The sequence below is a fragment of the Tauraco erythrolophus genome, chromosome 20 (genome assembly GCF_009769465.1).
Source record: "Tauraco erythrolophus isolate bTauEry1 chromosome 20, bTauEry1.pri, whole genome shotgun sequence".
NCBI lineage: Eukaryota > Metazoa > Chordata > Aves > Musophagiformes > Musophagidae > Tauraco > Tauraco erythrolophus.
In genome coordinates, this window is record NC_141484.1 from 8585001 (window position 1) to 8609515 (window position 24515).

At 39.6% G+C, this 24515-nt stretch overlaps 2 protein-coding genes across 7 annotated transcripts in view; one reads left to right on the forward strand and one right to left on the reverse strand.

Moving 5' to 3' along the window:
• The window catches only part of SRSF2 (serine and arginine rich splicing factor 2), a 4456-nt gene extending 3404 nt beyond the window's left edge, over positions 1–1052 (reverse strand). For 4 of the 5 annotated variants that reach the window (XR_015222749.1, XR_015222750.1, XM_086624304.1 and 1 more), the window contains exons 1-2: positions 441–901; positions 1–51 (exon numbers count right to left, since the gene is read on the reverse strand). The exon at positions 1–51 is cut by the window's left edge. Coding sequence is in view for 3 of the 5 variants with exons in the window: in XM_086624304.1 (XP_086480430.1) it covers positions 1–51; positions 441–802 (413 nt within the window). In the remaining 2 variants the exon portion in view is untranslated. Of the gene's footprint in view, positions 52–440; positions 902–1023 lie in introns of those variants that run through there. The other variant, XM_086624301.1, reaches the window with a different exon arrangement.
• A 229-nt stretch (positions 1053–1281) lies between these two features.
• Positions 1282–23222, forward strand: MFSD11 (major facilitator superfamily domain containing 11). 2 transcript variants are annotated; one of them, XM_086624300.1, is made up of 15 exons: positions 1282–1422; positions 3376–3535; positions 3748–3918; positions 5441–5496; positions 6469–6576; positions 7004–7083; positions 7182–7278; positions 9459–9517; positions 11796–11937; positions 12782–12822; positions 13997–14062; positions 16070–16195; positions 17151–17325; positions 18305–18440; positions 19751–23222. In XM_086624300.1, the coding sequence occupies exons 3-15, from the start codon at positions 3823–3825 to the stop codon at positions 19916–19918; spliced, it is 1350 nt and encodes a 449-aa protein (XP_086480426.1). In that variant the 5' UTR covers positions 1282–1422; positions 3376–3535; positions 3748–3822; the 3' UTR covers positions 19919–23222. The 2 variants fall into 2 exon arrangements, with proteins under 2 accessions (XP_086480426.1, XP_009983625.1); XM_009985323.2 differs by lacking the exon at positions 1282–1422 and having other exon boundaries at positions 3328–3535.
• The last annotated feature ends 1293 nt before the right edge of the window (positions 23223–24515 follow it).

Here is a 24515-nt window from a genome sequence, read left to right on the forward strand (position 1 = left end):
GATCTGGAGCGGCTCCTGCTTCTAGATCGGCTGCGACGGCGTCTTCTAGGGCTAAAATATATCAGGATGAGAGGAAAAAAAAAAAAGAGCACGTTAAAAGTTGAACACGGGCGGCGCAACAGACTTCAGCGACTACTCCGGGACAGGGAGGGCGGAACGGCACCCACGTGGGCAAGAAAACGAGCGTTAAGAGGGCGCCATTGTTCGGAGTGAGTGGCCGGGGGCTAAAACTACTACAGGGCGAAACTCTTCCGCTCCGAGGGATCTCCACGTGCCTCTGCTACTAAAGTCCTCCCCCCTCTCCCAACCTCGCCGCGAAACTCACTCGGAAGAGGAAACAAAACCACGCGGCCCCCACTGTGCAGGCACATGCCTAAGCCCCATCTCCCTATCTTATTATCGAAACTCCGCCGCCCCGCTGCTCCCTTCCAGGCGCTCACCTGCGGCTGCGGCGGCCGTAGCCACTGCTCCCGTAGCGGCGCGGCGGCGGGCCGCGCCGGCTGTGGTGCGAGTCGGGCGGGCGGCCGTAGCGGGCCATCTGCACGCGGAGCTCACGGCCGTCCAGCACAGCCCCGTCCATGGCGTCCATCGCGTCCTCGGCATCGCGTTTGTCATGGAAACGGACGAAGGCGAAGCCGCGGCTCTCTTTGGTGTAGCGGTCCCGAGGGATGTACACGTCGCCCACGCGGCCGTACTTCTCGAAGACCCTCCGCAGCGTGTCCGGGGACGTACGGTAGGTCAGGTTGTCCACCTTGAGGGATGTCATGCCCTCCACGTCCGGCGGAGGACGCCCGTAACTCATGGCGGGCAGTAGCCCCCGAGGGGCGGCGGCGACCGAGGAGAAGAAACCTGAGGGAAGCGGGGGGGCGAGTCAGGAGGCGGCACGGCCCGAGGAGGGAAGCGCCTCACAGCGGAGGGGGGGCGCCGGAGCGGCGGCCCAGCAGAGTCCGGAAAGGCGGGGAGCTACAGGGCATAGGGGAGCGCCGCGGGGCCCTCGGCGGGGAGGGAGGAGCAGGCACCCACCTCCGGGCTCCGGGAGAGAGGCGGCCCACGGCCGGGGTGGGGATGAAGCGCCGGCAACGGCGGCCCCTGCCCGTCGCTGTGAGGAAATGAGCGAGGCGCCGCCCGCGCGCGCCTACTTAACGCCACAAAATGGCCGACGGCGACCCGGAAGCGAAAGCGCCGTCCGGCGCGCGCACTGCCCCGCCCGCCCCTCACCCGGCGGCGGCCTCGTCTTTTTTTTTTTTTTTTCCCCTCCTTAGCCGCCGCGGATCCCGGAGGCGGCCTTGGAGGGCGCGCGGAAAATCGTCTTCTAAAGTAATCACTCGCCTGCTGTTTAAAGTGACCGTCACGGCGGCTCCGCTGTGACCCGGAAGGACTGGGCGGAGGCGGGGAAATTTTAAACAATGTGTGCCGAAAACGGTAAAAAAACGGAAACAAGGCGAGGCATGTCTTTGCTCAGGGGAGGAGAGGCAGCAGGCGCCAGCCGCATGAAAAAAAAAAAAAAAAAAACCACGTTACCGAAGGGGAGCGCCTCTCGCACGGGCGGCGGGGCGGGGGGGTGATGATTTAAAATGGCGGGCGGGGAGCAGAGGGTGGGCGCGTCTCTCGGGGCGGCTGCCGCGGGAGTTTTGAGTGTGTTCGCCGCTGTGAGGGGCCCGGCGGGCGCTCCGGCGTCCGGTGAAGCCTCTTCGTTCCGCGCAGCCCTGGGCGCGGAGCCGCGCGGGCAAAAGTTATTCCCGTGTCGCTGCAGGCGCTGAATAAAGTCGCCAGATCCCACGCATGGGCTGTGACCTGGTTCTTATAACAGTGATAAATGTTTCTATCCGTTTTGTAATGCTGTGTTAAAAACACAGAAGCGAGAAGGCAATTCTCTGGTTTGTCACGTCGGTATCGATACGAGAAAGCGGTTTTGGGGTTAGAATTCCTTATTCTTACTGAGTTGTGCTTACTGTCTTTTCCACTAAAGAAAAATAAAAATAAGTGATGGTACCATACAAACCTAGGAGCAACAGGTTGTTTCTTGCTAAAAAAACCCTTAAGAAATCAAATAAACTAATACTTTTGTATTGCTTCACGCTACTTTGTTCTTTTGTTGCCTGGAGAATTTTGCTTAAAAATTTTCTGATTCCACTGCTGAAACTTCTCTAAGGAGAAATTTGAAGTTTATCCTTACAATGATTTCCTTAACGTGACGGGGGGAGCTTCCCATGTCCCTTATTTTACAGTCACTTCCACTTGGTACAAGCTGCTGCCAGAGGAATTGGTCCAGCAAACCAGCCCAGTTTGCCCTGCAGCTGGGTGAATGCTTGTACCCACACAAGGGGAAGAAGGTGTGAGTGGGACGCAGTGCCTGGAGGATCTTAAAAATGTGTTACTATAAATTCATAATATAGGAAAGGGAAAAGAAAGCTTTGCTTGTGTTAAAAGAAACCACCGTGATGTTCTACTTGGATCTTTGTGAAGCAGCCTCTGAATAATCATGCTGATTTTTTTTCCACAAATAAAGAATAAATACTGTTGAAAAAAACCTCCATTTTTTTAGGAAATACAACTCAGGAATTAAAATAGTATTAAATGAGTAATGATAGCTGGGATGCAGATTTTGTTTAAGTCCTTCACTGTAGATAGTGGAAGTAAAAATTGGTGATTTGTCATTTATTCAATCAATTCTAGATTTCCTTCCCTCCTCTTCGGCCAGCAGCTAAGTGGAGCTGATTTAGCTGGATGATCTGATCCCGACGGAATGGGCAGAAGGTAGCAACAGTAAAAAGGAGCCATTCAGTCAATACAAGATGTGTGATCCTCTGTTTCAGTTTTGCTGCGTTTTAACAGATATCTTCAAAACTTAAAGATCAGATGATCTTAAATTTATTATTTAAAACATTCTGTGGAGTAAAACGTTAAGAGTATGTAATGACTAAAACCACCTGTTGTTCCTTGAGATAAAGCAGTGAGACCCTTTCCTGAGTCACTGAGACAGAAGTGCTGGGCAGAGCGTGTGTGTTGGTGGCACTGAGATACGTTGTTTCTCCTGGGTGGGAATCATTTTTCCTTTGGAATGACTTTTTGTGTGTTTGAATTCAGCTAATTAAACAGCTACCTTAGATGACTTTCTAAGACTTTATATCTTGCTGGGTATTATTTAGTGGATAGAAATTATAATTCTTAAAACACTAGTACAAATTTTTTTTTTTTTTTTAAGGATTAGGAGATTTCCACTCTTCTAAGTAGAAAAAGTGTACTTTCATAAAACTGCATTTCCCATAGTGCACAAGGGCTTTCCAGGCTGAGTCAGCTGATCTACATTGTGAAATGTTCCTTATTTCCTGTCCAACATGCATGGAAATGCGTGTCTCATCTTTCCTTCGTCAGGTGATTTAAAGGCTTTGGACCAGAATTATGATTTAGAACAATGACAAGAAACTGAGCTGATTAACTAGCTTGGTATCTGGAAAACTGCTTCGTTTGGGGAAAAGAGACGTCATGAAGAAGTAACAGACTGCAGTCTGCCCTGTTAACTCCATGGGAAAAGGTAGAGAGAACCTTGGTCTTTACCTTTTGTCCCAGACCTTTCTCTCTTTTTTTTTTTTTCCCCAAGTTACTGATTCTGCTGTATGTTATTTAAGATACTGACCAGATTTCTTGGTTAGTTGATGGTTTTGTCCTAGCAGCTAATCTTAACTAATTGCCATTTTTGAAGCTTTCTTTTTTGTTTTATTCTTTTTGCTTGGTTGTTTTTAACAGAGACTAAGAGGAAACTTTTAAGAGAAAACAGAGCTTTTCCAGACTGAAGCTGAGGATTTGGCAAGAAAACGCAAAATGTCTTCTGAATCAAAAAAAATTTTCAACATCATTATTTTGGGAGTCTCGTTTATGTTTATATTCACTGCTTTCCAGACATGTGGAAACATTGCGGTACGTGTGAATTTCAAAACATGCCAGGTTTCTATCACAGTTATTCGTCTGTTTTTGTCTTTTGTGTATTCTAATGTAAGAGTTACTTTACTTAGGATTTTTTAATGTGCAAGACACCTTGACATTTTGTCTCCTTTCTTTTGGTTCAGTGCTAACTAGGTTAAGTTTGTTAACTGGATAATTAAGCAGTTTATTTATTTAAGATAGCATAGCTACATACGTAACTGTGCCTGATTGCTTAGAAAGTAGAAAATTAATAAATCTTCTCAAATGTTTGAACTTTAAATTAGTGGCTGTTTTGACACTTGAAGTATTTAACACTTGAATTACATTGGACTGTCCATATTTATGGTTATTCTGTATTGTTGCTTTCAAAGTACTTGCCTAAGTTATTACTATTAACCATGCCCCTAGTTTTTCCTACAGTGTTTTTCCTGATCTAAGATATTTTTCTGTTCTAACAAACTAGACGTTGAGGGGGAGTATGAGGCTAACATCTGACAAGTAGTCAGACTTCCACAATTGCTAGAACTGCCAAGTCACTTTCCATCTCTTTGCATGCTGAAGCAAAATTGGGCGTAACATAATCCAAATTTACTATTAAAAGCAGATTGCACTCTTACTACTTAAATTTTCAGAATCCTGCTGCTGACATACTCAGCCCAGATCCTCTAACTTACTGAGTTGTTGACGTTACTTTCAATATTAGTTACATGCCTGAAGGACAGTTAGATTTCAACATACCTCTGGAGCCTACAGTTCTTACAGCTTCTCTTTTCTTGCATGCAAGAAGAATTCTTCCTGGCTTCAGTTGTAGAAATGTCCTTCACTGTGTTATAGAAAAAACTACTTAGAATAGTTTTTGTAAAAGTCGTAGTGCAGCGCGATGCTGTACGTGAGGACGTCGTCTTAGAAATTCTGCAGCGAATTCACAGCACCTTGCTGGATTGGACCTGGTGATCATGCAATCATGTCATTTATTGTCATTAAAGTTATTACAAGTGACTTTCAATCAGATCTGCCTGCCCGTCCAGCTAATTACATGGTCTCATGATCACTGAAGCTGATTCAAGGGGAAAAAAAAAGGAACAAGGAAATAACGGGAAGACGAAAAGAATGGAAACTCCTATCAGAAGGTCATAGTTAGGTCAAATTAGAGTATTCTGAAACTTCACCTTTTTCCCACTTTTTAGATTAATACAGTAATACATATCTACCTAAGAGAGGTGTTTAGTGAAACAAAAGTTTTGTGAAATATTTTAAGGTCTCTGATGAAATCATTGTGTAATCCTAAAGTAGTAATTACTGCTTCAAACATAGATGTTTCCCTGCCAAATATCTCCTTCACCTTCATTGTGGAGGTGTTGTGAGTTGTAATTAACACTTTAAATTATTGTAAGTACTTTGTAGAGTCTGTTAATGACTATTTCTAACGTTTGATACTGACTTCAAACTGATGCAAGTGTTCTCATACTGCAAGATATATTGTGAGATATTACAATGTACGATTTTCTCCTCACAGCAAACTGTGATCACAAATTTAAACAACACGGATTTTCATGGCAGTGGCTACACAAGGTAATTTACACCTGTCTTCTTACTACTTTGCTCCTTGCAGGGTGAAGCTATCCATCTGGTAGGGATGCGCTCTCAAGAGGTTGTAGTGTTCTGCTGACTTCACAATTTCATAGCATACTTAAAGCAGGTTGAAACATAGGCTTCTCACATCACTCCAGTTCTACTCTTGAGTTCTAGTTGAACTACATATCTCTTTTGCTTGTTTTCTTTGTAAGGAGAAAACCCACCACGCGGTCATCACATTCTCAGCATTTTATCTTAGGAGATGAAGAATATGCAAGTTTTTAAATAAATAAAACTGCAAACTATGGCCTTGGTTGTTTTCCCTTGGACAGTTTGTGTAAGACAGGTGGCGTGGATGAACTTCCAGGAAATACTGCAACATAAATGTGAAAGGAGCAGTCAGAAGGATGAGAAGCAAAGCCACAAAAAGCCATTCTGTCTATTGCATTGGCATAGCCAAGCTCGCCAAGCGTGAGCAGGGACCCTTTGTATGCCTAATTAGTCTGTCATATAGGAAAACCTGGTTGCTACTTTGAAGAGTTCACTGTCTTAATTTAAACTAAAAATACAGCTGGCACAAAATATATCTATAAAACCTCTGTGGTATGTTTGGCAGAAAATGAAAACCTCGCTGACAGACAAATGAGACTCTTGAGTGTTCTCTAGAAGTACTGGGCACAAAATACAGTAACTATTGTTAAGGCACTGTTTTACACACGCCTGCAATAGTTGGGATCCTCTTCAGCAACCTCAGAAACACTGTACGCTCCTGTATTCCCATATAGAGTGCAATAGGTGGAGGTAACAGAAGAAAGGAAGGAAATACTTGACCATGAAATTTATGCAGTTACTTCAGTTATTTATGTATTTAACTTGATATTTTGAAATTGACTGAACATTCTTAAATGAGGTGCATTTATATCCTGTATTTTATTTTAAGTATTTAATCTTTGTTGTTTATTTATGTAGCATGTCCATTATTTATGGAGTATTCTCGGCATCAAATCTTATATCACCTTCAGTGGTTGCAATAGTAGGACCTCAACTCTCCATGGTTGTTAGTGGCATATTTTATAGGTAAGTTTTAATTTTGAATTGTTGTCTGCTTCCTTTGAAATCTTTCTTTCATTATTTCATACCTAAGGCTACCATGCCATACATGCATACTCTGCATCTTGCAGAGGTACTGTCTGTATGAGTCAATGTGTAACTACAGAGTACTTCAGCCTACTGAAAACAGAGTATATTTTTCCACAGCATTTCCAGACTTTGCTGACTGTGGAGTTCAGCTTGTGGTCTTGGAATAGTGACTATATTAAAAAAAAAATCTAGGTGCTTAGTGGAGTAAAAAGATTTTTTTTTTTTCACATATGACCTAAACTATTTTCCAATGTCACTTAGGAGAGAGTAGCTGATTTAGAAGCAGCTAAGTGAGATATCTGGTTGTTAAAGAGCATTGTCCACTTTAAGTCTGTGTTCAATAAACTGATCTTTTCTATTGTAGCCTGTACATTGCAGTTTTTATCCAACCTGCTACATGGGCTTTCTACACTGCTTCTGTTTTTATTGGCATTGCAGCTGCTGGTAAGCGTTGTTCTTACCCTGCTTAGTCTTCTTTGGTACATTTGAATACACCTCTAAAATATTTTTATTTCCTGAGCAATATATTCTGTATATTTCAGTACTCTGGACGGCACAGGGAAATTGCTTGACTGTAAATTCTGATGAAAACACCATTGGAAGGAACAGTGGAGTATTTTGGGCACTCTTACAGTCCAGGTAAGCTTTATTTTTAATCTTTTTTTTTTGTGTGCCTTGTGTACACATTGTACTTTTTACATTTTTTTACAAGTGGCAGACTACATCAAACATACTCCACTGGTATCTTGCAGTCAGTGAAGTGGGAGGGAAGGCTGGAAGCAACATTTCTATTGCCATTGTGCATTATAGAACAACAAACAACAGTTACCTATTGCACGCCTCTGCTCTTGACATGCTAAAAAGATATGTATGTTAGGAGAGCATTTGACATATGTAACAGAAATCTTGTTGATTGTGAAGGGCTGTGCTAATTTGTGTCAGGATCCTGAGTGCACTAATAAGCCCTAATGGTCCTGAACAACCTCACCTGGGACCTGCACCACACCCTTCCCATCTGCCCATGGGACCAGGAGCCTCATTTAAACTCAGCCCTGGGCCTCTAGTTCCTCTGGACCTGCGTTGGAGAAGTACTGGTCTCTAGCTCAGCCATAGCTATGCCTGGCTTTGGCTGTTGTTGATCTAGACTGGCTTAGCTTTGTTCTGCCTTTTGACTGTGGACTGGTGTGACAATCACTGGACCTGACTCTGGCCTGTGGACTGACTTCCTGGCTTGACCTCAGACCTGCCTCGTCAACACAAACTTGTATAATGGTCTGGACTCTTGGTTGACCCTGCTTACAACCTTGGGGCCCTGCTTGCCTTGCTCAGGCACTGTGGTGCTGGGCTTTAGCTGATGAGGCACCTTCTCCGCTGGATGCGTTATCCTCCTTGACTCTTCCTTCCCTGGAGGAGTAGCTGGACTTTGCCACTTGCTGACAAGTTAAGGATACTAAAGTTGGACTTGGCAGTCAGAATTCAGAAAAGAGATCTTGTTGATAGTTCTCTGATATTAAGCTTCGAGTGCTGCATCAACCAAAAAAGCCAACAAAAGGCTTGGCATCAAGAAGGGTAGTGAGAACAGGGTAGTGGATGCTGTGTTGCTGCTATTGGGTATTTTGTGCACACGTGGTTTGTGCCTCGAGAGAGAGTGTAATGTAATTAAGGTATAGGGGAAAATACCAAAAATGTGCAAGAAGACAGAGCTGCTGCCTTGAAGAGAGACTAAAAATGCTAGGACTCTTTTCTTTGGAGAAAAAGCATCTGAGGAGGATTATACTGATGGGTTATTAAAACATGAAGGCAGCAGGTGAGCTGAATGTAGAACTGTTGCTTACCAAATGCTGCTGTGTTAGGACTTGGGTCACTTGGTGAAACTAGAAGAGCATTGGTTTGAAACAGGTAAAGTGCTTCTTTACACAATGAGTGATTAAACTTTTAGAGCTTGTTGCCGCCAGAGCGTATAGAGTTGGTTGGTGTCAGCAGGATCAAACAAATTCATTGGCAACGGGTCAATAAATGGTTTCTGAAGAGAAATACCTTTTACCACCCCTAATACAGCACTTGTGAATGCTGGGAGATAATGAAGGGGATCAATTGCAGAAAGTGCTTGGGCTGATGAGCCTGCACTAGATGGCATTGCTGATGTGGCTGTGAGGACAGAATACTGGATTAGTGGAACGCCAGTCTGAACCAGTGGCATGCTTCCTGTGTTCCTTAAGTTTCAGCTTCCAGAATTAACATATCAGTGTGTTGTCAGAGTAGCAGTTTCCACAAACCCAACTAGTCGTGTGTTTTACAGTGAGTAAAATGCATGACTTTACCTGAGGAAACTTGACTCTAAGGCTGTTTTGAATCACTATTCGTTCAGAATTCCTGTATTTCAGGAAACTGTAGGTAGGAACGCAGAATTTCCCTTGAGCTGTTAACAACCAGTTTAGCTTTGCTGAGGCAGTGCTTCAGACAAGAAGCATGACTCTTCTAAGGAAGTATTACAAAATCATCTCCATAAGTATGTCAGCTTTCTAACCTATATCCTTTTGAAATTAGAGAGAGGCAACTTTGATGCAGATTTCCTTGTCTTTGCTACCACCTTGTGTCTTGATTGCTGAAAATGAAGAGCCAGCATTATGAGGAAGAATTCTCTAATGTGTTTGAAGTTTTTGTATAGAGTAAGCTGTTTGCGTGGAGAGTGGCTTGTGTCTTTGTTTATTTCACAATTGCACAGTACTATTTTTTTGCATAGAATAGTATTACTGTGATGCTTCAACCTTAATCTTAGCACAAAAAGTGCTCTTCATCTTTGTCCTTTTTGTTTACAGCTTGTTTTTTGGAAACCTCTATGTATACTTTGCTTGGCAAGGAAAAACTCATATATCAGGTGGGTGTTGCTTGTTTATATGGGAGGCTGTCCTTTAAAATATGGTAGCATGCACGAAGAGATGAAATAATGACTGGAAAGTGGCAAGAAACTTATAATAGCAGACAATTTTTTCCCAATTTATTGCTAGGCAGACTATTTTTGGAGTCTGTTTTTGGTTCGGTGTTCCATGTTACTTGCAGCCCTTGTGTTATGTATGTTGTTTTCCTGCATGCAATGCACTTTGAGTACCTTCTTTTAGGATTTTTTTCTATGAAATTCTTCCGAATGCTAGTTTACAATAAGGTTTTCCACAATAGCTACTCTGGGATTTTCCCTGTGCAGGCATGCTTATGCCAAAATACATGTCTTTGGGGGGAAAGGTATTCTGGAGTGGCTGTGTGTTTAATATACGTGCTATCCTGTTCCAAAGTAAGTGCCTAGTGTAGACCGTCCTTCTAAATCAGATTGGAGAGTGATTAACTTATGAAATAAAGGAAGAGGAAGGAAAACCATCCCAGTTCACCTCATGGCTGCACTAATCATTGTGCTGGTGCAAAGCAGGAGCAGGACAGAGGTTGAGATGTGCAGCTGGACTGAGAGTGGGCTGCTGCTGCTTCAACTGGCAGTGTTGCTGTAGGAGTGTGTAAAGAACTCAGTCTGCCTTTCTTGGCATAGTTTGTGAGGACTAACTTCCTAATGAGATTGTAATTGATACTATAATTTTTTTTCATTTGATATAATGCTAGACTGGTAAAGAGCAGGAGAGAGAACGGTAAACTTAATATTCTTAAGAAGCTGGGTAATAGTTGAGACTCATTGGTTTTAAAGCAGAGATTTCTACTCAAGGAAGGAAGGCAAGGTAGGAGGGTATCAGCTCTGAAATAGAGCAAAATGTAAGATTTTAATTATAAAACCCGAGTATCGCTGGAAAACCAATATTCTGTAAATAGAGTCGATTGTCCTGCTGTATAATGACTGTGAGTTTTCTTTATTCTGGTGTTAAAGTAAAGTAAAATATCTACTAGAGTGCTGGATTCCTTTAACATTTAAAAGATGACGATACTTCTGTTGTAGTCAATCAGGAGTCAGGTGCTGGTTTTTAAATGATAATTAGCAGGTGTCAGAAATACTGCCCTGTTGAGATGAGTAGTTGGCTTCATGTCTCTGTTAGATCGGTCTTTTCAGGTTCCCCACAGACGTGGGCTTGGCAGTGTAGCACAGGTTCATTTTTAAGGATCAGCTCTCACATTCCCTCATCTTTCACACAATGGCTTAAATGTTATTGAAAGTATTGGAGATGCTTTGCATCTGGTGGGCCTGGAATTCTGTACCTTTTAAATTTCAATGCTCTCCCTAAACATAGGACTGTGAGGAAGTTCTGCTGTTACATCTCCCCCCATCTTTAAATGTTTTGAGAATCCTCTTTATTAAAAAATGTTGGTATCAGAAGATTTGTCAGTGTTTAAAAATCAATTCCTCCTTCCTTTTGCTATCTAAATCAAAACTTTACAGACATTTCAAGGTGAAGCACATATTCTCGTTTGATCTATAATCATATACATTATTTCTAATTGATGTAGAACAATTTTATCTTTACCTTTAAGCTAAAGAGGAAGTCAGTACAAATGTAGGCGATATCTCCAGAATTGTACACTAGTTCAATCACAGCTATTAGCTATTTCTTGGCTTTTTTTTTTCCTGCTTAGTGTTTGTAAATGAGAATAACTTCTGTATTACAGACTTTCCCACACCAAACAAGTTGGTTAGTGCAGCAGAGCTGGTGCATAGGGCAGCAGTTACCTTCCTCCAGCTGCCCAGTGTGTGCTGTGGCAGTTAGGTTTCAGTGGTTTTAAGACCTTTGTAGTTTATAAGCCTACCAGTTTATGATGTTACAGTGCTAATTATTTCTGATCATGGTAAAGAGCTCTTTTTAGAAATCTGAAGAGTTTTGAGATATTTTGCTATGTCCACTCTTAATCATATAAGTCTTGAAATATATACTTTCTTCTGCTGATAATTTATGCACTTCCTTTGTTAATTGGCTCCTCCTTGGTCATAGCCTTGGCATAGCAGAGAATGTGTGTGACACTTTAATATGCTGATACTTTATTAGCATCTTAAAACTGAGACAGGAATTTGCCAGCAGCTGGGTACCTTTTGCTCTGTGTGGAAGGTAAGTTAGAAAATTAGTATGCTTTTTAAACACTGTTATGTAGTATGCCTGTATTAGTTTTTTGGAGGTTGTTTTGACTTGCTTTTGCACATCTAGTTACGACTCCTCTTTGTTTTTCCACAGAGAGTGATCGCAGAACTGTCTTCATTGCTCTGACTGTTATCAGTCTTGTGGGCACAGTTCTGTTCTTTCTGATTAGGAAACAAGAGGACACAAAAGCTCCAGGGGAGGAAGATTCTGCTAATGAAGTCCTGGGGGACAGCTCGTGAGTGCTTAAGGCAATAACATGTTGTCACATAATACTTGTTTGTGCTCCTGCTCCTCAATGGTACATCGTGCATCTGCTTTCCCCTCTACACTGGAAACATGAATGTTATGAACAACCTGTAGAGTTTATAGATTTAATAGCAAAGCGTCTGTACTTTAACAAGTGAGAATTAATGCTCTTTATATGACATTTTCAAGAGTCGAGTGCAGTACTGCACATGAATCTTTTTCATTAATAAGTAAGTGCCTTTAGAAAGATACCTTTCACCCCTTTTCTCCACTGATTATCATTAAACATGTATCTGCCTTTCATACTCTGTCTTGTCCTCATCAGCTCAATTTAAGGGCTGGAATAACCAGAAATTACTCCCTGTTTATAAGTTATCTTTTACATACTGAAACATGTTTTTCATATCTTCTCTAACTATAAATATACCACCCTGATAAATATATTAGAAATGTAGAAATACACAGATAGTTTCAGTACAGTTTTGCTTGAGGCATCAGTTTAAATATTTTTGCTTTATTTAAAAAAACAATGAAAATGTTAGATAAATCAGTAAGTATACCAGTGGGAAAAAACATTCAAAGCTAAAAATGCTCAGGAAAAAGATGCTGTTAAGCAGGTTAATTTTTGAATGGTGTTCACTGGAGCAGAAAGCATAAATTTTATGAATAGTAGATTAGATTCTCAGAAAATTTTAATAATATATTAGCATATTCCAGTATATACTGCTGGGCTAGAAAATGTACAGAAAATTTGAAAAATTAAGCTGTCTTCCAGCATAGTGCTACAGTGTGGTTATTTTTTTCTGTTTTGACTAGGTCATTTATTTTCCCAGGTCTGCACAAAACAAAATGACGAGAGCAGTGGCTGCCTTCAGTAAGTACTGTTTCATGTAAAAGTTGCTTCAAAAAATACTGACATACCTTTTTCCGGTTCTCCATGATTCTGCTGACAATGTGATCATGTACAAATCACTTAGAACAAAAATTTGTGAACAAATAAGGTTTTAAGAATGCATTTCAGTTATTCCCCTTTGAATATGGACCTTCAGGAGTCGCCTGCTTGGAAAAATGACTGCCAGATGGCAATGGTTTTCAGACCAGAGATGACAGTTCACATAGGGACACAGGACTGTGAGTTTTGAGCCTGATAAGAATTCAGTTGTTGATGTGAGCATTTGTGATTTTGAGCCTAACCAAAATGAGGATTGCAACTGGAAAAGCCTGGGAACCACTGCACTAATGTGTGGACAAATTACTGTTAGTGTGATTGGTGAGCTGGCTGGCTGTGCTTCAGAAGTGCTCCTTTCAGGTGACAGTAGCATACAAATGAAGCTTGACTGCAAGGAAGGAAAGCGAGGTAGACTTGACTTCATTTATGTGCTAGTGTAGTCCAGGAGTACTTCCTTGATGCAGTTTCAGATCCAAGCTATTTCACAATAGCTTCCTTCTGTAGATGAGCTCCAGAAGAACAGGTCACCACTTGGGAAAGCCAGTGTGTGAAAGTTGTGGATTTTTTTTAAAGCCCAACAAACCAGAACAAAAATATCACTAATATAAGATAAAGGAGAAGTCATATGTTGTGTTATTTTGTCACCACATGATACCACTTAAAACCAACAATTTTGAATTGAAGCATCTGCAGTTTCCGCTGGAGTTTGATGTGATCTGCTTATGACTGTTAATTTTGTTTTGAGACCAGGGAGATTTTTACTGAGAATTTATATATCCTTTTAGGAGGCAATCACCATGAACTAAGAGAATACAAAAATAAAATGAGCAGAAAATGGTCTGCTAATTGAAAACTGTGTATCTTCTCTTTAATATTTCCCCCCGCTTTATATTTCTTACAAAGAAGGATTTCAGATCACAGCATTTCTTCTAAAGGGCAAGTTAGGGTTGGTTTGTTTAGCACTCTGTTTACTGTAATAAAGTCAGAGTTTGCATAATTTTAAACTGTTTTTGCTTTAAGCAAAGAGCCAAAGAAAGTGTAGATTCTCTTAATAGTGTTATCAGAAGTCATATTGATTTCCATTGTTTTGTCTTTACAGAGAAATCTATAAAGCTGAGTTTCACCAAAGAGATTATGCTTCTCAGTGTTACAACAGCCTACACAGGTACGAAGCAAGCAGGGTGTGTAATCGTGCAGCAGTGTCAGGGCATTGTTTGGAATTTTAGCCCCAGAGCAGGATCGCAATTCTGTATCTCTGCAAACATTACTTCAATATTCCAATGAACTGGGAAAGAGTTAGTCACTTAGGACGTTTCTGTGTTCTGGAAAGTGGAGTAATGCTTGGTTCTGTACACCTCTGGGTCCCAAGTTGGGGGTTAGGCAAAACTTACATAGGTGGCTTTTGTGTGATTTGGTGTGACACTATCAATAGGTTGTGGATTGTTTAATGCAATTGCATTGCATTGGAATTAAAATAAGGTTTGTATGTTACACGTTCAGTGTCACCTTTGTTAAGGCATGAGAGACTTCTAACAGCCTTCATTTTAGTCTTGGTTCTATTAGGGAAAAAGCCTAGCCATTTTCAACTGGTTTTGTCATTAGTATTAGGTGTGGCAGGAGCTCTCTTTCTTTCTAGCAACTTTAGTTAAACTTGGTCTGTCATTGTTAGACCAAGGTATGAGTTGTAGAATAAAAATACATTTATTTTTGACATATGTTACAGTGATTCTTCTGCAAAAATACTATAAAATGTTCAAAATGTTACTGGGATCCTTTAAGGGATTTTTAGGGATGTCTTGCTCCTTATTTGGCTTCAGTTCTGTTCATGATCAAATTAAGTTTTAGGAAGAACAGATACATCTTCAGAACCTCAGCTCTGGGTCACTTATGAAAAGTTGTTAGCTCTTGTAGGTCAGAGGAAAGAACTTAACAGACTCTAAACAGTGCCCTAACATCTACCAAAGTTTGCAGTCAGCTTCTGGTAGGGAAAGAGCAATAGTAGCTATGAAGTCAGCTTGCACCAGCCGATTATCCGATTTACAAGTTCCTTCACAGTATGTCCAGTGATGCGTTAACCCAATTAACTAACTAGAATTCCTCTTAGACGTTTAGTGCAATGGGAATGCGAAGGAATGTAACAAGGGAAGGGAGTCAGTCAGGTTTTGCCTGACGCATCTGCAGTTTGGTCTTAAAGGTAGAAGAAAAAAAAAAAATCAGTCCAGCTTGGAAAAAATAGCTGCTGCCATCTGGTGGCCCTTCGTCAATATTGACACTTTATGTAGGAAAATACGAAATCCCGTGAGGCCAACAAAAGCTTTTTATTTCCAAAATTCATGATCAGATTAAGACCACTTTGAGGGGTATATGCAGTTCATACACCATGTGAGGTAGCATGCTACTGGTAGACCAGGATATGGTATACCGTGTTTTTACAGTAGCAAAAGGCAAAGGAGGTGAATTAGATATAGTTGTATTTTTAACTGTTTTTCCTTGTTTAAGTATAACACTTTGCATTGTTTTAAATGTATTTTCTATCAAGCAATTGATATTTTTAGGCTGGTTGCTTACAGTCATACTAGTTGGACTCAGCTATGTTACCTCTCCTCACAGGAATGGCAGTAGAAAGAAAGAAAAAAGTTTTAAACAGCAGTTGTTCTTTCTCAGTTTTAGTTTATTCTATATGTGTAGAAAAGTAGCAGTTCATTTGAGGAATCTTACCTCTTTGCTGGTATTTGGGGATGGAGGGAGTCTGTTTTAGGAATGCCTTAATTTGGAAAAAGAAAATCTTACACTGAAATTGTGCTTAATCTCTTCAGTTACTTTAAGTGTTATTTCACATGATGCTTTTCATTTGGATGAAATGCCAAAGTTCTTGGAAAGTAGAAATAAAAACTGTACAAAGGGATTGTGTTGACAGAAGCAGTACTGTACCTAAGTGCATGTGGCACTAATTAGTGACACCACTTTTTCTAACACAGTTTCCATAAACTGATATAGGAGAATATCATAACCACACAGTTTAAAATTCCTTGTTTTCTTCTATTACACATACCTCATTTAAATACGTGTATTTGAAAGCTGCTTTAGGGAAAAAATGGCCTTTAACCGTAGCATATTTTTTAATAACTTTCATAATAGTTCATCTATCAGTTTTGTTTGGTTTCCTTCAAAGGTTTGGAATTAACATTCTTTTCTGGAGTATATGGAACATGTATTGGTGCTGTGAATAGGTTTGGCAGTGAAGAGAAAAGCCTGATTGGTCTCTCTGGTATTTTTATTGGCCTTGGAGAAATTTTGGGTGAGTCTAAATTTACTACTTTGTACACAAAAAGGATTAAGACATAGTTATTCAGTGTTTTTTGTGTTTAGCTGAATAGTGTCTTTCAAGCTTCCAGCAATGACTATGTGAACAAAAAATGAAGTATTAAATAAAATTGTCAACATGGTTCTTTATTGCACTGTGAATTATAGATTACACCATGTAAAGTGAGTGTGGGCTAGGATGTGAAATACTGATGATTATGAATCTTAAAATTTCACATTTTTTTGGTTTTGTGCAAAGAAATAGGTAAGACAGAATGAGAGAAACACTAGACTACAATGTTGTTAGGGAATTTTCGGTGTTTTAGTATTCTGTTTGCATTTTTATTATTTCTTAAGTGATGTCATAACTATTTTAAATTTGTTAAAAAATCACTATACTGAAAATTTGTTTCTTCAAAAATATTGGCTTGTGTTAAATGAGATCTGATATTTGAATAAAATATGGATAATGCGTTTAAGCAAAGAAAATTTTACTTAATGAACAAGTACTGCTGTGTTTAAAGGAAAAAAAAACCCCACTGTCTTTGCTCACTAGCAGCTTGGATCCAGAGAGATGCATGCTTTTTGCAATGAACAGCTAAGCACAAGGCCATCCATTGTCACTTAGTACTCTTGCAATATTGGAGGAAACAATATCTACTGGAAAATACTTGCAGAAATGTTGTCTTCATTGGCAATCATCCGATAAATCTCCTGCCTGCGTTTCCTGGATGTCTCTTGTAACCCAAAGGTTATTTCACCTGGCAAGTGGGGCTGGCAGATCTGGCAGACTCCTTGGGGCTGTTTTCATGTCTGTCAATCTTTGTTATCTAATATGGGAAAGTTTTATAATTTAAGTTTTCAGCTTTTTTCTTTTTTCCCAGTACTTTAAGTTTGGTTTTGTTCTTTACATCTTCAGTTCCAATTGATGATCCAATCTTTTCATATAGGTGGGGGAGTCTTCGGTTTACTGAGCAAGAATAATCGCTTTGGCAGGAACCCTGTTGTGATGCTGGGCATTGTTGTCCATTTCATAGCCTTTTACTTGATTTTTTTCAACATGCCAAATGATGCCCCTATTGCTCCTATGAAAGGAACAGATGATGTTGCTTATATGATTCCAAGGTACGTAAACTTCTTCCTTTGACTGGTGTAACTCAAGATGTATATAAACAGCTTGTTCCTCTATTAGAAAATTCTGTGAAGCTGCTTTTCTGTGTCGTCACTAACCACATAGAAAAAGCTTTCAGGAATTATGTTTGTAGTAGAGGTAGATATTCTACCAGTGTGTACCCAGTTTGGGAACTTGAATGGCATAAGAATAACCAGTGTGAGGGCATTCGGTAGCAATTCTGTCACTTGAGAACTGACATTCCCGACATCTAGTACAATAGTGAGACCAGCAACTTGTTTTAATTCAGCTTGTTTTAAGACAGTGTTGGGCTCAGTTTTACTACATACAGCGTGGAGCACCAGCCTTGCACTGGTTTCCAAGGTCTTTCAATGCTTATTGTCAAAGTCCACTTGTTGTAACTGGAGCTGTGCTATGCCTGTCTCTTATACTGCTCAATATTTGGCGAATAATACAGAGAGCTTTCTTATCATTGCAACTTTCTTTTGGGGTGTGTTTTTGTGATTTGTGTGAAAACAGTGTGGTCAGTTTGTGCAGACACAGCTGCTGACTTGCAATTGTAAGCATTCGTGCCTGTGCTGGTGACTTATTTTTGTTTAACTGGAGTATTTTTCTGCAAAATGAATTGGTGTTTCTCTAATGGTCCTGCAGTTTTTGTGAACTCACTGTGTGTGTTTCAGCTTTTAATCACTGCCTTGTGGGTTTTGTGGCTCCAAGCACCAAAATGAGTTCTAGCAATTCTAATTCAGTGTAGAATTGACTGCAGGTAACAGAAGTCTTAGCATTCAAGAAATTAAAATCTGATGAAACTATTCTTTTTGCCAAGCCAGGTGTTCCTAGTTCTTTTCCAGTGAAATCTAAAGTTTAGTAACTTCCATTCTCGCTTTCCGAATAAGTCTGCCAAAAATAGTTTATAGAAGTGTAAACTGTTTGAATGAATGACTTTTAAATTTGATTCACTTTCTCCTTCAGCAAAGAGGTGGCCATATTCTGCAGCTTTCTGTTGGGCCTGGGAGACAGCTGCTTTAACACCCAGCTCCTCAGTATTCTAGGATTCCTGTATTCAGAAGACAGTGCTCCTGCCTTTGCCATCTTTAAGTTTGTTCAGGTACTACATGATGCAGCCTTTTGAAAGCATGACTGTTGGAATGTTGTTGAAATACTGGGCTGGGTTTTTTAATGAGTTGAGAAAAATGATGTTTCTGCAAAGGATTTCAGCTTTTTTTCTTTCATAGGAGAGAAAAGTTTTTAGGTAGGAGTAGCTTGATTGTATAGTTTGGTGTGACTATATAATCAACTGCTATTACTTACAAGTTTTGAGGGATGTTAGAAGTGTTGGGAATTGTAGTTTAAAGTCAAAAGACTATTACAGTTAATCAGACTTAGATTTTAATGAAATAATCATTTACTGAATTTATTTACTCAAAGAAGTCTTTGGAAGAGGCGTATGAGTTAAAAGGGAACAAGTTGCATAAATGGTAATTGAAGAGTTTGTGGATGTTGTACCATATCACTGGGAGTTACCAAAGGAGTATGCAGACAAAAGAATTAATTAATGTTTATCTGTCCTTAAGCTGTCAGAATGCCAAAATAAATGCATCTGTGCTAGCTGGAGACTTGATGAAAAGTCTTCATACCATCTGAATGCAACTGCTGCGTTTTGGATAGATCACTTCACTCACAGGTGTTTATCTTGTTTGGTACTGACCTTTCCAGGTCAAGATCTGTGTTGATTAGAGGATTGGTAGAAAAATGGTGGTGTGAAATATTGAAACTGTTCATGCATGATCACACCAATAGCAAGCTAGTGCTGGGAGCAGAGATCAGAGTGTGTCTGGTTCAAAAGATGACAACTGCTTGCTTCAAATATAAATTTTTTTCCTTGTGCACAGTTCCATCTTTATAGCGTTCTCAGTGATATGTAAGACTTTGATAGACATGGAATATAAAGATTCTTTATACAAGCTCTAATGAAATTTTTACCCTTAAAAAGGATAGATTGCAAGTAAGCAACACTGCTTGTCAAAGCCTTTAGCTATTCCAATACAGAATAGTGTGTGATGCTGTAAAACTGGAAGTAGTTTTCTGGATTTTTGTCTTAAAGCTTTGGCAGTGTCTTTCTAGACTGTTCTCAAATACTAGAGAACTGCACTTGTGATGCTACAAACACTTTTGAGTTTGGCGTTCGTTTTTCGCAGTGAACACTAGTTAAATAACAAGTAAAATCAGTATCTCTTGTATTTCATGTCAAAACATCTGTTGATGTATAATGAAGTTTTAAGATGATATATCTCCTATAGAAGCATGCTAGAGAGTTGCATATTAAACTGTGTGTGTGTCAGTTTGATAATCCGTGTACAGTAATACTAGCCTGGATATCTCCACCGATAATCCTTTTACATTGTGTTTTTTCCCTAGTCCATCTGTGCTGCCGTTGCGTTTTTCTACAGCAACTACTTCCTTCTGCAGTGGCAACTCCTGATCATGGTGATTGTGGGCTTCTTTGGAACAATTACCTTCTTTACAGTGGAGTGGGAAGCAGCAGCAGCTCTTGTTGCCCGTGGCTCAGACTACAGCAGCATTTGATCTAGATACCACACCTAGTCCAACGTGAAGAAAAACAGAGGCACGTTTATTATCAAGTGATGCGAGAAGGTGAAAAGATCAAGTTGCTGCAAAGGTTATGATGGAGCAACTAATACTAAATCACCATCAGCCTAACTGAATGTGAAGCTTGGGAGAAAAAAATGCCAAATTTGAAAGGCTTTTTACTTGCTTTAATCAACTGAGCGTGGTATGCATGCTCTTAAAAATCCGATATTAGAAATGCAAGGGAACGTAGAGATCTATGTATTGAACAACTGTTCTGAGACATAGCTTTCAGAATGTAACTGCCTAATTTCACTCTACTGTGCACTACAGAATTACAGTTTTTTCCCTCTAAATTATTTTTCCTATATTCTAGTTTTGCAGACACTTGAATTCTTGTATTGAATGAGTGATGTTTTTATAAGGTACATCATATCGCAGAGTGTGTCTGCACAACTGAGAAATCAATTTGTCACTGGCTTTTTCAACACCTAGATATGTAGAAGTATTTCTGTGGGAAATGTTGCCTTCTTATTCTGTATCACCCAGTTCCTTGTTTCCCAACCATTTGTTTATTAATTAATCTGTTTAATGTTAAATTTTATCAGATGCATTTTTTTCAAGAAAGTGAATCAGGTTATAGTGTAACACAAGATTTTACAAGAATTTGAAGAAGTTACTCTTAGCCATCTCAAGGATGTGATCCTGAAACCTGTGAAGTACTGGTAATCGAAAACAGTTTCTTGGTTCAGCATCTCAGGGTTGAACTGTGTTGGGATAGCTGCTGAAACTTTCTCAGGGTAATACTATGTGAAGGACCATAAGATGTGGCTTCCCTCCCAGAGTCCCAAATAGTTCTTTTGAGTTCAGTGAAATTTTCAGCGTCATCTGTGATGGGAGTGCTGTCCAAGATAACTTTTTATAGTACTAATAGACTCAGAATGTGAACTATAAGAATAATCCTGCAGTGTTTATTCTACTGCGTAGTCTAAAAATACCTGAAAAGCTTGACATAAGTAGTTTCATTCAGTGTGTGTTGGGAAGGCTGTACTGTAATCTTTCTGCCAAATGCAAAAAAAGATACTAGCATAGTAGCTATGTTTTAATCCAAAACTGTTATAGGTGATATAATGTAGGCAGTGAATGCAACTCACCTTGGGTTTATCTGTCTACATCACTCCATAATACTCGCAGTTATGTTTGTCTAGTGTGCAAGCAAGATGCGACCGAGAGCAGGTGTGTAACACTGAGAAGATGTTTTTAGGCACTCCATGTACCTATTTTTAGAAAAGTACCGTTTGCCAACCTATTTTATGCGCAGTCAGAATGTTAATATTTTCTCTTTAAAGACAAGTTAAAAAAGTCGACTCAGTATGTGTCAGTAGCCCCTGCATGTCATAGCTACGGAGGTGTACCCAAGGTTAGACTTGGGCAGGGAGTATGGTATCTCCTGTGACATTTGCTGTCACTTTTGCTCTCAAAGGGCATGTAACACAACTCCTGTGAAGCACAGCCCTCTTCATGCACAGTAAAGCAGCAGAGGGATTATTTTACAGGCATATAAAAAGGAAATTTTAAATTCACTGCAGGTTTTTGCTGTGAGATCAGTAAGGTGTTAATGGGAGGATGAGAGGGCACTTGAACGTTTGGCGAGCAAAGAAATGTGTGAGGACAGCCAGAAGAGAAAGGCTTTGTGTATTCCTAGGAGATTTAATGAATGGTGTAAAAGAGAATGAGACAGAAAGCACATTTCAGTGAGGGGTTACCAAAGCCATTCCAATTTGTCAGACAAGCTGGAAAGGCATTCAGTGTTCAGTCAATATGTATGATTAATGTGACTAGCAGCACTCTAATGCCTCTTGCCCACTCCTGTTATCCTGCAATTTGAAGCATCGTATCTTTATATACTGAGCACCGTAAAAGGTATAGATGGTAGGATGCTACTAGTGACTAGAATTCTCTTGTTGCTACGTGTTTGTATTTTCTTCCAAGTACCAAAGGGATAAAGAGTTTCTTTTTAAGATAGGGAATTATGGACTTCTGTCTCCGAATTCTTCCTGGGACCTGTTTTACCCTATATATCAACAAGAGAAGAAAGACTTGAAGTTCACGAGGAACAGTTCTGTCTTACGATATATGAGAGGGGAAAAATGATTCTCGGGTCTTGTGATGAGTAACTTTTAAATGCTTTTAAAACAATGCCATTCGATTGTAGCTAGGTTATGACTCTCATCAGATTGCTTTTTAAATTGATCCTGTTAAATAATGAACTTCTGTGATGTTCATCTGCCATATAAGAATTATATGAACTATTTTATTAGTTATTAAAGAAAATTGTGAACTTTATGTAGTTTCAAAATAATTTTGAGACCAACTTTCAAGGATGCTAATGTACTAGGACATGTGGATTTTCAGTACCTCTGAATCTGGTGCTTTATTTTTTTTCTCTGTTCTGTTTGATCTGAGTCAATATCAGATAATGTTAGAAGGCTGTTCAGAACTATTCATCGGGTTGTTACAGTGAAGTATTATTGCTTTCTGACAAGTTTTATAAGAAATCATGAAATTCTCAAAACTGCATAATGGATAGCCAATTTTTTTTACGGTTAACTATAGAAGTATTGCTTTTGACATTTAATGTGAAGAGACAGTTCTCGGTTGTTCAAGCTGATGATGACACATGATTGCTTTTCACTTATAGATCTCTCTGATTTGTCAGGAGGTGAAAAATCCACCCAGCTGTACCAAATTGTTAGTTTAGTCAAAATTGTTGGTATAGCCCTACAAAGAATAGTAATGCTGACATCCATTTATAATTCCATCTCTTAATCTTTTTACCAGCATTTACCAGCCCTCACACTGCACTCTATTCATTTCACCTCCTTGGCCTTTGAACCAATTTCACGTTAATCTGAATTGGCAATTTACTGTTCAGTTAAGTGGGATTTGAAAAAAGGCTTTTGCTGTATTTGTGGTATCATGGGTTTGCTTTGTATGAGGGATTTTATATTTTTAAGAGAAATTACACATTAAGTATCTTGGATTTATTGAAAAGAAATATTTTCTTTCATTTTGTTGTGTTTTTTTCTTCATCCTTTTATGTTGTTACTAAGGTTTTATATATTGACGTATCATATCTCCAAGTTTTTCAAACAAATGCTAAAGAGGAAGTGAAAACTGATATTCTTGACATGACTGCTAAAGAAACTGCTACAGATTAGTCTTTAATGCATATCATATAAACATATCTATGTTTTTGTCTTGCCAGTTGGTTTTCATTTTGATATATGAATGTATGGAAAGAGAAAAGTCTACAACTGTAGACCTTGTTCATAATTAAGTGGTGTGCTTTTACTTCTGTTGTGTTAATTTCGTTAGGTACAAGCTATGTTAGCAAGCTGAGGTAAGGAAAAGAACCATTTATAAAATGTTCTTTATAAATAATTCTAGTCTATACACTTCTGCAGATACAGCTAAACTCATTAGGGATATGAAAAAAGTTAAAGCAAAAAAACCACCCCAAACCCCCACAACCTTTAGCAAGGTCCCTATCTTAGCAGAAACTCTCCTGTGGTACAGTTATGAAAAACAAGAAGTCTTCGGCTGTTACAGTTCTTTCAGTTTTGGTGACCATTTTAAACTATACTGGAAAGAGAGCTTCCTGGTGGAGTTTGCTGGTGTAAGTTTATGGGAAAATAATTTAAGTGTAGAAAACCATAAGTTCAGGACCATGTGCCAATGAACCAGACTGGAAAAGCTCCATTTGACTTTGAACTCCCCAAGTTTACTTTGTCTGGGGAATGTGGTTCCCCGGACACCCACCTAAGTGCCAGTAATTGATGTTACAGAGGTTGCCTCGCAGCTTGCCTCCATTTGAAGAGCAGGCGTGTATGAAGAGAACCTCAAAGATTGTTTTCTAGGGCAATGATTAATTAATTGTTTGCTGCCAGTTTAAATAGGAACCAGTATGTTCAACATCATGTCAGTAGACGTGGTATTCAACTTTGACTTGAATTATGCAAGGATGTTAATTAAGCCAGGGCCTTACAATCATGGCCATTAATTTTTCTAGTGAAATGTGTTTTCAAAGACTATCCACACCACTGTTTTCCTTGGAAGCCTTGTAGCCCTGCTTAATGCTAATTGGATGGCAGTGGTAGTTAATTCTGTATGTTCCTTGTTCCCTGGTAGGTCTTCTAGCATGCTGGCAGAAATACTAAAAAATAGGAGAATTTAAAGATGGAGATGGAGTTGAAGTTAGCTGCTTACCAAGATGCTTGCCATTCTGATATGACCATGCTGGTTCAGAAGCAAGGTTGAGACTGTTGTAGATTTCGTGGATAAATTCAGAATGATGCTTTGATAAGTTTGACTTCAGAGGTTGTGTCAGTACACAGAGAAGCACTAATGTGAGAGTGGAAAAAAACATCCTTAAAGTGCAATTGAGAGCAAATCTGGAACCGAGAATAACTCTCAGCAGGTACGTGAAGGGAGTGCTTTGTTCAATTGAGTTTGAGCATTTAGCTGCTGGCTTTGACTCATTTTCTGTTTGTTTCGTACTTTCTCTGCTATCTGGGTTATTTCAGCTGTTGAC

Bases quoted from the DNA above. Each gene is read 5' to 3' on its own strand.
- MFSD11 (XM_086624300.1), top strand. From the start codon at position 3,823: ATGTCTTCTGAATCAAAAAAAATTTTCAACATCATTATTTTGGGAGTC. The intron at 6,577-7,003 runs GTAAGTTTTAAT...TTTCTATTGTAG, and splicing joins GTTAGTGGCATATTTTATAG to CCTGTACATTGCAGTTTTTA. The intron at 11,938-12,781 runs GTGAGTGCTTAA...TTATTTTCCCAG, and splicing joins GAAGTCCTGGGGGACAGCTC to GTCTGCACAAAACAAAATGA.